The 13,573-nt window shown below is 31.7% G+C and overlaps 1 protein-coding gene across 8 annotated transcripts in view; it reads right to left on the reverse strand.

Annotated features, from left to right (window-relative positions):
* Window positions 1–13,573, reverse strand: part of DENND1B (DENN domain containing 1B) — a 283,782-nt gene that overhangs the window by 201,308 nt on the left and 68,901 nt on the right. For all 8 annotated transcript variants that reach the window (XM_077157317.1, XM_077157322.1, XM_077157319.1 and 5 more), the window contains exon 3: window positions 10,259–10,302. In XM_077157317.1, the coding sequence (XP_077013432.1) occupies window positions 10,259–10,302 (44 nt within the window). The remainder of the gene's footprint in view (window positions 1–10,258; window positions 10,303–13,573) is intronic.

A 13,573-nucleotide genomic window follows, 5' to 3' on the forward strand; every position in this document is an offset into this window, starting at 1 on the left:
TTATCAACAAAATACATGTCTTCTATTTAATGCAAGAAACAATATTCTGAAGTCTCTAGTTCTCACTCTACTTCAATTTCAAATAATGAAACAATTTCATCATTCTGTCTCTCTAACACAGTAGCTGTAATACTCTGTGTTTTCATTCTTCCATTTTCACCCTAGGAAGAGGACCAATTTCAGGAAAAACTCAGTAACCAAAGAACAGCTCCAAGATCACCTTCCATGTACTTCTCCTAGCCACCAGCTTCTCCACAGGAATCTCAGAGTAGTCTACTTCCACCCAAAAATAGAATCAACATTATTTTACAGCTGTGATGCTAAGTTAGAGACCCGTAAACAGCTCTCTCTTCAATAGCACTCCCAACGTGGGTACCCCCAATCCCAAGAGGAATCAACGCAGAGTCACATCCATTCCAATGTACAAGTCCTCTAACCATTTCAATGCTATTTTTCCATGAATTCCAAATGACAGGAATATTGACTCTTGTTTCCAAGGGTCAATAATGCAGACAAGGCCTTTGCAGAATATACAGGACAAACTTTCCTTTCTCACAACTCATTGCCTCCTTTCTCGTCATGTAAGCATAAGAATGGCAACCCAGAAAGTACCAGAAATAATAGCACTTCAACATCCTTCAATCTGAATTTTCTCCAGAGTACTGTCTGAAATCAGCCAATGCCCTGCCAAGACTTCATGTCTTCCTACAGAGAGAGAGGCACACCTTTTCATTCCAGTCCAAAGTTAACCCTTCCAAATGCAGCTGTGATGCCCTCGGATCCGTACCATTATTACAGCCTGTACATTAAATTAGTATTATAGCTCTTAAGTACGATAATACAGTTGTTTAATTCAATTGTTTGTCTCCTGTACTATTCCATGAGGTCCTCTGATCTGGGGTCATTTCTTTCTTATTTTTATGCATCTAGTATTAATTAAAATAATGCATTTATTCAAGTAATATTTGTCATCTTACCATTTCTGCTAATTGTTGCTATATGGATTATCAACTTCAAGTTACATAATTTACCAGCTTCTAGCTTCCATTTTCAATATTACTTTTGAAATGGCTTCTCCCTCCTTGAAACAAATATTGTCTTACCTCCTCAAGCCTTTTACTTCAGAAGCTACCGTAAGTACACTAAACATAGTCACTACCATGAAACTTATTCTAAACCCACTATCTTCTCTTTTTCACTAACCACTGACCTCTTAGCCCATTTAAATGTGTAATGTCTTCCTTCCAGGAACTCCTACTTACACTATTTGAAAGTTTCATGACATTTACCAGATTAGCCTTCCGTTGGAATTACTTTTGTAGGTAAATATTATAAAAACAAAAAGCAACCATTTGTTCTTGCACCTCTCATGTACAGATGACAAAACAGAAAAGAAAAATTATTTCTGTAAAATCATACACATCAATTTAAGTAGAACCAAAACAATAATTCACTTCTCCTCATTCTCAACCCAGTCTTTCTTTCTTTTACTAGTAGACTCCTGTAAGGCAAGGACCACCACATTTATAGCCTCAAGTACCAGACAAGCAACTTGCAAAAAAAAAAAAGAATACTCTATTGAGTAATTTCAAGTTCCTAAGACAGCATTAGCTAGATGATAATAACGTAATTAAGTGCATATGTCCAATGTTTAATGAAACTTTTCACCTCAGATATCATAGGAGTAAAGATCAAAATAATACATTAATTCCTCAATAAACATAGCATCACTTATATAATTCAATCTACCTTCCTACACATTTGTATCATCTGTTCATCATATACAATATATGTATATATACTGGGCCACGGTAGCTCAGCAGGCAGAATTCTAACCTGCCATGCTGGAGACCCAGGTTTGATTCCTGGTGCCTGCCCATGCAAAAAGGAAAAAAAAATGCAAAAAAATATACAGTATATCTAAAAATAGCACCAAAAATGTTGATGCCTGTGAAGTCCATATGTCTATAATTCAGAATGGCCTTGGTTTATTATTTGTGTTAGTGTGAAATGTTTTTCTATCCCCAGAGAGTATCAATAAACTAGACTATAAATTAAAGCAGTTCTGTTCTGATAACTGAATATTTACATAAATTAAATATTCCTAACAGTCCTATAAAATAAAAGAAATTGAACTTCTAATATTTCAGATGGGCTAAAGTTCTTTAAAATCTTCTTACAGAAACTCAGAAACACTTTAAGAACACAAAATCATATAATTCACATAACAGTTAGGCCAACTAGTCTAGTTTTATCATTCTGGTTTAATAAAAATAGCTGTCCTTTCTGAGCGTTAAGCAAAATACAAGCACACATTTTATTCTACTTGGATTTATTTTTTCCACAAAACTTAAGCAGGTTCGCTGAACAAATAAGCTAAGATGACATATGATCTAGATATGAAAAAATACAAATTTCTATTCAACCGAACTGAAACATTATTCCATTGAACTTTATTTCAACAGTAAATATATTTTATAGTATATCAATTTAGGTAGCTGTAGGCATCTTTAGATCACCTGAAACACTGAACTGATATTAAATTGAGTTAATTTATAGATAATCATTGAATACCTACATAATTTCTAAGATAGAATACTAAAAGATTGATTACTAAGCATAATTTATATTCCTGTAGTTTTTCTTCTTACTTTTGTATGCTCTAAAGAGGCTATACCTTTGGGCCATGTCAATGAACATGTTCATTTTCCCAGTTTAAGAAGGTGTAAAAGGGACAGATGTGGCTGTAGAAAGTTGTATTATATGTATTCATGAGCTCTGGTAGTCTGCTAAAATGACTGTAAATGACAGAAAGTTCTCAATTTTCCACCCCTGATTTTTTCTGTGAAACAAAGTTAGTTACTTGGGTTAGAAGTTATAATTAATACAAGTGATTAAGATTATACTAGGAGTAATAGTGTCAAAGAAATGCTGTCCGTGTTTCTGTTCTTCAAAGAAGGAAAGCAGTTCTGTCTTAAAGCAGCAGTTCTGGCGCTTTTTATTTTTTTAACCTCTGCCCCCCTTTACATTCCTGGGGTATATTGAGGACCCTGAAGAACTATTGTTTATGTGTGTTAAAACTATTAAAATCTAGTGTATTGCAAATAAACTAAAATTTTTAAAAGATGTATTGATTCATGTGAAGGTAGCCATCATGGATGCACTGCACACTAACACAAATAACACGACAATGACGACGAAGTTGATGATGCTGATGAACAACAACCTGGTTTGACTGGTAGACCTCAGATGTATTTTAAAGTGTCAGCTTGTTCTTTAATATGGAAGGGCACAAGGAAGGAGGAAACTTAGAATGTGAATTTTTTTTGCCTAGCTTGATATCTGAGGCTTAAAAGAAGCTATGTAAATTGTTAAAATAAATTTTTCTCAGTTTTGATAGGCTTGCTTCCTTGGTTTACTTCAATAGCGCCTTTGCCTGAAGTAAGAAAGATTATCTTTATCTCTATGTGCCTCATAGACAGCATCAATTCTGTGTCTTACTACAATAAATTTCTGTGTTTCATATTGATTCTAATAGGTCTTCTATTATTTAAGGAAGGGGAAAATACAAAGGCTACTCAGTTATGAAAGAACTAAGGTCTTTCAATAATGTTACTTTCTACATTTGTTCTTAAATATTTTAATGTCACTTTTATTAAATGGGTAAACCTTAGGTGTTGCTTATTAAAGACACCCCTCCCCCGGATTCTATCATAATCCATCATTCATATCTAACAACTTTTTTTTTTAATTTGCCTTTCCAACTCAGACTTCAAATATAGAAAAAATATAAAACTTCTAGAATATGTTTTATACCTAAAACTATCTTAGAGATTTCCCAGAGATCCCCTGGAAAATCACAGGGACTTGTTCTTTTACCTTTTAAAATGAGATGCTACAAATAATTTGTTTTTCTGATATGTTATTATTGTAAGAGTTGCACAGGACGAGTTGACAAATCAGAAAAGACATTCAGCCTCCCCTAGGCTCAATTCATATATATAAATTATTAATATGAATATTGTAGAAATTTGACGTTATGGGAAATTCCTACAGATATGTCAATGTACTTGCTAACCATAATGTTTCCACACACAAGGAAAACAATAATCAAAATTCTTATGAAATAAAAAAATTCTTATAAAATAGTTCTTCTGAGTTTCCCTATATTTATCAGAGTACTGACAGTGCTTCACCTGATGATATTAAACAATAATAGTATATCACTGCCAGTTAGTATTTCAGTCATTATTTAAAAGGTTTGCTCAGGCACAACCTCATTTGTTCATTTAAGTCCCTGGCATCTTAATAGACCAGTGGTTCTTAATTGCAGATACACAACAGACTTGCCTTTAGAGTTTTATAAAAATATACTTGTCTAAGCCCTACTCCAGACTCACTAAATCTCTTTCCTTGCTCTCTTATGTCTTGGGATTTTTGTAAGTTATATTCCAAGATTTTTCCCCATCCAAATTTTGTTCATCCATTTTTATAAATTAGATGCTGTTTTAACTGACTTTTTTTAAAAAAATAAGCTTAATCAGTTTTCTTAGAGACATTTTGTCTAAAACATTTTATGGAATGGCTTTACATTAGTTATTTGTCACACCACAGAAATAAAATGTCCTTATCCATACAGTATTCTTATTACGAACCTTCAGCAAACCTTTCACACTTGAAAATTATCAGCAATAAATTTTAATTCTAGCCATTAACATCTCTATCATCACATATAATTTAGCTTTGTTTCTGATACTCCTTTGACGGCTCTGCCGATCAGCTACAGGCCCGAGTTTGTATTTTCAACAAAGTAGGTCTGTCTCAGACCTATAGAAGAGGCTATATCGGGTATTTCGAACTATGGACACTTTGAATAGACTGTTGCACACAGGCCTTCGGACTGACACCACCTACACAACTTTTAGGTCATTTTAGTGGACTCAGTCTGGATTTTCAGGGCTCTTATCAAGAAGACAATTTCAAGGGAGTGCTAAACCAAGATCTAAAAGAATGTCATCTAATTGCCCAGAACTGAACAAACCTATTAAAATTTTATTGCAGTTCTTTGCTTGAAATACAGTTGAATTTTAATGTTCTATTTTCTAAATATATAAGGAAGCCCCCTTCTCCTCTTCCTATGCTATTACCCAGAGCACTTCAGTAAACTATATTTCTGTACTGAAATTAAGCACTTTTAAAGAATATCTGAATCTTACTGACCTCTCTCATGCCAAACTGAGAAACTCTTACTAACTCCTTTACTGTTCATGACAACATATAGTTGTTTGCATCAGTTCAGCAAGAATCTGTCTTTAATTTTACCAGAACGTAACTGGACATATAGATTATACAAGGCCTTAATTCAAGTGCCATATTTAAAGAGATGCTTGCTTAATCGCACATATTAAGCTACTTTTAAGGAACAAAGTTTGGCTAAAGCTAAGTCTACAGAGTGCTCTCAACCCCCAGGAAAACTGGCCTGGTGCCTACCGCAGGGTCCATCCAGCCTTACAGGTATAGAAGGTCCCCTTCCCTGTGGACCTGGAACTCTAGCAAATTTTATAGACCCTGACAAGAAAAGAATTCACAAAATTTATAGGTAGTACAGGTGAAATCTGTTGAAGGCATTTTCTTGGACTTGGTTTCCTAGCTTTAAGACAGCAAATAACAGAAGCTTTTAAAGGTAAGATCTGAGATTTCTTATAAAAACTACCCAAAAGAAATTAATTTTATGAACATTGTAATTGTTATATACTGTAAAACTGTGAATATATTCAAAATAGATTTATGAAGGCTTAGAAGGTAAATCAACATTCTTGCTGCACCTGTATATAAATAATCGGGTCAAGCCTAACAGGACAAACCTTATCATGTGATCCAGAATTTCTTTGATATTATTATGATTTGAAGAGGAAATAGGAGACTATCTGGAAAAAATTGTGCAACTTTAAAATGAACCAGATTACTGGTTGCCTTCAATGGCAAAGACAGCATTGCCTAGCACACTCTTTTCTTCTAGGGCTCTGTATCTTTCATTCAAAATATTTTACAACTCTGTAAGCTATAGACAAATGATGTCAATGCAAATGATACTGGCTCATAGACACGAGTAGAAGGACAATATCTCTCCTTTTGGACCCAAAGAACCACTTTTGCATCTATTTGCAAGTTTATTTCAGCATTCCTCAGTGATTTAAGTATGATACTTTGAATTCTCCCTCAAATCAGCTATATAGCTCATCAATTAATGAGTTAAATACAATCGCCAACAAAAATAAAATCTTATATTTGTATGACAGTCATGTGATAATTATACCATCTAATAATTATTCTGTAATACTACTCTCATAGAACATTAAGTGCAGACCAACTGAATTGGGTAGGGTGTTCATCCATATTAATGGAGTCCTTATAAAGAAAACCTGGAAGTCACAGAAGCCAGAAGGGAGAGAACACCTTCATGCGATAGGAGACAAAGATACAAGCCCAGAAACTCCAACAATTCCCTGAAATCAGTATCAGAATGCTACAGACTTTGGGAGAAAGCAAGCTTTGCAGATATCTTAACTTTGGACGTCTAGTCTCAAAACCATGAGCCAATAAATTCTAGTTGTTAAGCCAAAACCCGGTGTGTGGTATTTGTCATAAAAACTTGGCAAAGCAAAACAGGTTATAAACCTCTCATAAATATAAGAAGCAGTATTACAAATATCAATGGTATCAATGAGAAGATTTGCTCTGCACTCATCTCAGCCACAACAGCCTCAACGGATTCGCAAAATATACATCCGTGATCAACTAGATCTTCTTGACAAGCCAAAATTCATTCACTTCTTTATTATTTCCCTACGTTGCAAAATCTCTCCATTCTTCTCAGTTCCCCAAAGCCCCCTCTCACTGCTCAGATGAAAGATAATTCATCATTTCTTGAAGTAATCAAAATCAGACTCATCCTATCTCCACTATTCTCTATACCTCCCCGTAAAACAGAGAGCCTTTATCGGCTATCTCTTTTTTATTCCCTCTTACACTTATCTTCATTTCCATGCCTGAGGTAACCAACTCTTTCAGATCTTTCTTAGTCCTCAGTTGGACCTTCAATGGCTAACTAATTCATTTCTTTTGCCTCCAATTTCCTTCCTAGTCAATCTATACTGAAATCTCTCCTGTATTAATTACTGATTTTATTATATAACACACTGTTCAAATCCATTTGAAAAAAAACAACTCTTTAAGCAAAATGTCCAATGGCTGCCAAAATCCAGCTTCATTTACTTTAAGGGTTTCAACTCCTATTTTCCCCCTATACAAACTTGCAGCCAAAAAACAACAAAACAAAAACACACAAAAAACAAATCTAATCACAACAGTTTGTTATTTGGTTTGTCCCCATTAGTTCTTCTATTGTCAAAAAAGGAAAAGAAAAATATACTCTATGAAGCATATAATAAATCAATGACTCTGATGGACCAACAGCTCTTACATTATAGAACCAAATGGATAATTGATTGATATTATTTTTTTTGGCTTAAACTATACACTGATTTCAAATTGTAAACATACTGAGAAACTTTTTTTGATAGTCTTTTAAAAAGGCTAAGTTGGAAGGGTCTGGGATAACATTCCAAGTAGAAATAACAATATAACATAATGGTGAAAAGCATATCTCCTGTGCCAGGCAAACATGGCTTACAATCTTAGCTCTGACTCTGACAAGCAATGTGACTAGAGGCAAATTTCTTACTTAGGCATTGGTTTGGAGGGCAATACTATTGGTCTCCCAGCAGTGCTGGGAGGATTTGAAGATAATATGAGTTATGCAAATAAAACACCAGGCACACAGTAGAGTTGATAAATGCTAAAAAAGAGATTTTTGTTCTACTCATATTACCAAAGTAGGCTCAAATACTTCAAAAATGATGGTTAGGATAAAGCAGACAGGTGGTAAAACAAAGCAGTAAAAGGTAAGAAAGATGAGAAATACACTGTATTTATGTCATAGGTAGTCCTCTTAGCCACCAAAAAATACAGCAAAGTCATTCTTCAAGTCCCCTGGCTAGATTCCCATAAAAAGCTTGATTTCTTTAGCTTTAAAATGAGTTAGTTCAACTAAATAGTATTCAAAGTGCCTTTCAGCTCCAACCTTCAAAAAATCTGCAAGATCTATAGTGAACTGGCATCCTAGGGGTTAAGAATGTTCCTCAACATTACATGATTGCTTTTGTATTATACTAACTGATGTGAACTTATAAATGTCCTGTAGACCTCAAAATTTGGGAAACAGAGTAACAATTCAGCCCTGACTAAAAATTTCCAAACACTAGCTTTTAAGTCACAAAGAAGAACAGCAACAGTTAGTCTCACTGAAAAATCTGCATTAGCTGGAACCCCACAAACATGCATCTCATTATCACCCTTTTGAACCCAAAACAAGGAGTTTCCTGATTCCTTGGTTCATAAGCTGTTTAAAAGGTAAAAATTAAAAGTTAAAAAAAAAAAAAAGAGCCAGACAGGAAGTCTGTTCTTGGGTCAGTGGACAAGAAAGAATTGTGAAGACCAACAAAAGAAAAGTATTTCAGACAGTAAAAATGATTCATGATCCAAGACATGTGAAATCTCCAATCTAACTACATCTAGTTGAGAGCAAACTCAACTGAGCATCTCATTTCCAAATCCTGTGTTCATTGTAGGGCCTTCTTTTATATAGTTAAGATATTTTAAAATGAGGAAAATGTTTAGTTAACATAGGTCATTACTATAGTAACATTAATATTTGTAATAATTTTCTTCTTGATATTTTGAGAACATTCAGTTTTCACAGCTGATCAAATGGTATTTAAGTTAGTGTTTAATATTTAGAATTTAAGAAACTATGCTATCTGAATTTGTAAATTTTTTTCTTTGCTGCCTTAATTTTAAATTGATTTGTGAAAACTTATTGTGCAAACACAGGTTTTACAATAATTATCTGGATACTTTATTTAAACATGCCTATGCATAAGCTAATGAAGATACACATTTTTGGTGGTTCTAAGTGCACTGTTTGTTTTCTTAAATAAAAATACTTTTTTTAAAAAATCGAACCTTTCTCTGAGGAGCTAAAAACACATTAAGAGTTGTATATCCCTTTTTATCTGAAACCATGATCAAGGTGGTACTGGATCCAATTGATTTTTTTCAATGTAATTCACAAGTCTTTCAGATTGACTTACATATCTCAAAAAATATTTTTTCTCATATAGTCAAAATCACATCTGTATACTTACTTCTGAATGAACTGTTTTAAACACATACTTTTGCTAACTTTCACTTTTGTAAATTAAATTACAGTATGTTTACAGTATTATACTTTTAATACTGATAAGACTTTCTTATTCTATTTTTCTGCAAACAAAAGGAATCTGCTCATTATGTATCCAGCAAAAAGTGTTTATTTCTATATTTTTTATTTGTACTATGCTGTTAACCACATATTCTATCATTCAACTTTGAAATAAATCCATAGTATTACAAAATTTTAAAGATATTTCTGTTTACATACATCATGTCAAAATACATCACCATTTTGGTTATACTAAATACTTAAGAACCGTAGATGACTAAAATTTAAAATACAAACATGCTAAATTCATCTCATAGTCTCCCATGTCATATAATTTTTTTCATACCATATAATTTCAAGAAAGTAAACCTATAGGTAAGAATTATTAAAAATAAGAAAATATTGGTAATTTAACTTCTAATTATAATTGATGAGATATTCTGCAACAAGAGCAGAACGTCACTTAGTCTGATCACTTACAGCATTTACACTTACTTCTAAGTAGACAGAAATAACAGGAGTGCAATCAATAAAGATAAGGTATTGTTAAGCTTCTTGGATAGAGAAATTTTTTAATGTTACCAAATATATATTTCATGGTTAAATTAAAATGGCATGAAAATATTTTGAAACTTTAAACATCCAGTCTTTATTAAATTAAGTATAAGGGCTTCTTCATCACCCACCTACTTGTAACTTTAACAGATTCTTCAAGATATATTACACACAAATGCCTTTTCTTTCACAAATGATCAAAATAAAATAATTATAACAATGTGTTGTAGTAAGATATATTCTACACAAATGTCTTTTCTTTCACAACTGATCAAAACAAAATAATTATAACAATGTGTTATAGTAGAAGTAGAAATAATAAATGTAATAGTAATCATAATACTTCAGTTTTAAATGTTTTAAAAAGTTTACGGGACAAACCTGGTCTCCAAAGTCCTCTGGAAATTTCCACAGTACCACTGGATCTGTAAATAATTGAATATATCATTAAACAGAGGCAAATAACACATTTAAAGCAAATAAGCTTTTTAAATTGTCAAAGCTACTTTAATTATAACTTTTAATTTTTCTTTAAACATTTACAAGTGGTGATTTTCACTTCTTTTCCTTTATCAAATTAAACATTCTGATCTTTTAATGGTTGTAATTATTTTTGGAGAAGGAACAAATGAACTTGATATATTCAATAAAAAATTGAACTTTGGTCTATTCGGTAAGATCATTTTAAAAATCATTATTTCTTTTAGTAACTCACTTTTCTATTTACTTAGCTTACATTTTAAGACTGAAATTTGAATTTTCAGATTTAACTATACTTGCAAAAATAGAGATTTTAATTTGAAAAGAAAAATACAAATACTGTAAATAGCTAAATTTATAATATATAAATATATGATACAGCACTCAAGGATTGAATCATTTAACATCCCGATTAAGAATTTAGGAAAAGTGTAACAATATTTGCTTTATATTAAAGTTCAATTTTAAAATTCTATAATTGTAACTCTAGTAAGCATCTTAAAAAATAAGATAAGTTGGTAAATATAGGGCAATAAGTTTATTTAAAATACAACTGACTTTTGAAAGGCAGTTCAGAGAAATTTTTCTAAAAATTATATCTAGTAATTTATATATATAAATATCAATGTTTTATAATTCTGTCATTAACAGTGAAGGACAGTTTACAGAGGATTAATATTACTTCTGAAAAAAGTCTTTGAAAGTCCAAGATAAACTACTATGAGTAGCAAATGCCACTGAAAGTATTTGAACTCCAAGTAACAGGACTCAGCGGATCAAAGAAATTTTTATGCGGTCAGTAAGTAAAAATTTTTCGGCTCTATTCCATTATTTCCATTATTCCACATTACCTTTTTAAAATACAGTCCAGGGATCCATAATTTCAAGTTTTTTATCTCCAAAACTCAATAAATAAATAGAAACATTTTTAGCATGAGTTGCTCCTCTTGCTGTTTTAACTCTTTAAATTCAAGAGATTTTTTTGAAATATTTGACTTAAAAATAAAATAAAATAACTGGATATAAAAACTCAGAAATGGACAGCACAATACTACCCAATTGTAATGCAATTATGTTAAAACACTGAATGAAGCTGCATGTGAGGTATAGGTTTTTTGTTTTTGTTTTTTTTGTTTTTTTTTCTTTCTATTATTGTTTTAATTCTTATTCTGTTGTCTTTTTATTTCTTTTTCTAAATCGATGCAAATGTACTAAGAAATGATGAATATGCAACTATGTGATGTTATTAAGAATTACTGATTGTACATGTAGATTGGAATGATTTCTAATTGTTTTGTTAATTCTTTTTTTAATTAAAAAAATAATAATAATAAAATAAAATAAAATAAAATATCTTTCTATAATTACCCTTTTTACTTATTAACGGAAAAGATTTCCATATAAATTAATGTAAGAAATAATTTAAAACTTCTTATATAAGAATGATGCATTAAAAAATTATGAAAGTAATGTTAAATGGTTATGCTCTAATGTAAAACAAAGACATGCATTTCTAAAATGAATGTGAAATGCATTATAAATCACCTAAAAATACTCAGATACTAATGTTCTATACATGATTATGATGTTCCTAATTGGAAAAACATATATATGTTTACCTGACAGTTTTACCAAAATGGTAGCTATTAAAATTTTACTTATACAATTAAAGTATATTATGTAATCATCATGAAATGTTCAAAAGATTTCTCTTGATAAATTAATATAGTAACTAATGGCCATATAAACAAATCATCATGCAGAAATGTAAAATAGTACTTTCTTGGAATAAAAGGCTTTTAATGTGAATATATAAAATATCCCCTTTAAATAACCTCAATATTATAGCTACTGTAATGGTTGAGAAATGTTTGTGACAATTTTCTTATACTGACATCTTAAAACTAGGACATTTATCTTGTTTCATAGTTTATATATATTGTCCTTATTATCTACAGCATTTACCTAAGTATGTTTTCCTGCCTCACTCTGCACTTCCCTTACTATACCGTTTTTTTCTTTCACAGAGGGAGAGGAAGTGAATATATCTATTAAACATCCACTGGTTTACTCATCAAGTGGAAAATATCCTATTTCTTCCCTTTAACCCTCACATTTAGTATAATCATGTGCATCCACATTCTGAAATAGATTAACTTGGTTATTGCCTATGTAGCTAGGTTAGATCACATCTAACACATCTTTTAGCAACTTTTCACAAGTACAGCAGAGGAAGAAACAAAAGGGCTATGAAAAAAAATTCCTATTCTACTACTTTATGCACAAACACTGAATTTTCTGTTCCCTGAGGATTACTATCCAGTTACTGATCTGTTCTGGCTACGTTAGCTCAATTTTATGCTGATTTTATGGATGAAAGGATAAGAACTGCTGGCAGAATTACCATTGCCAGTGATGACGGATACCCTAGGTCTCTTCTTTCCAATGTCTAAAAGGCATTCAAAGGAGACTCCATATCTCATTTTCAAAAGAAACTGTGCCACCAACAGTACAGAAACCAAATAAACATGAATGGAACAATACCTAAATTGATTTTGACATAAGCATGGCTAATATCGCCTTTCAATAAGAGACAATGTTGTAACATAGTGAGAAAAATATACAAATTTTTAGTAAATCTTTTAATTTGAAAGGTAAAGGTTTAAAGTGCTATTTGTGCGTGAACTTCAAATTTCCTGAGTAAGACTCTTGAAAATACATATAAATTCAGTAATATTTTATTTTCTTTCCCAGTTAAACCTTCTGTATTTTCTGACCCTTAATGAAAAACCAAAATTAAAATACTAGTGTGGTTCGATTACACTAAAAAAAATATGTAGGGAAAACTTTCCAATTTTCAGAAATGAATAAAATTTACTTAATTCTGTGGAATTCAGACGAATTAGACAACATCTTTAAAACTATACTTCTGTAAGATCAGAGCTCAGAGACTATAACCTCAGAGACTATATAGCTAGGGTAAAGTAAAACACATTATACAATATTGGAGAGCATTTTGCTTGATTACAGCTTTCAATGCTTGATTTACCTACATTGTGGAATCAAAATTTTTTGAATGAGAAAATTGAGGCCAAAAGTATGAGGAATTTGCATTACTCATATACCTAATGTCAGAGGTGGGAGCTTGCTTAGTTGAGATATGGAACACAGATTTTAAATAATTTCCTAAAACTAATACATTTTTGTGGCCCATTT

Source organism: Tamandua tetradactyla, chromosome 4 (assembly GCF_023851605.1).
Source record: "Tamandua tetradactyla isolate mTamTet1 chromosome 4, mTamTet1.pri, whole genome shotgun sequence".
Lineage (NCBI taxonomy): Eukaryota > Metazoa > Chordata > Mammalia > Pilosa > Myrmecophagidae > Tamandua > Tamandua tetradactyla.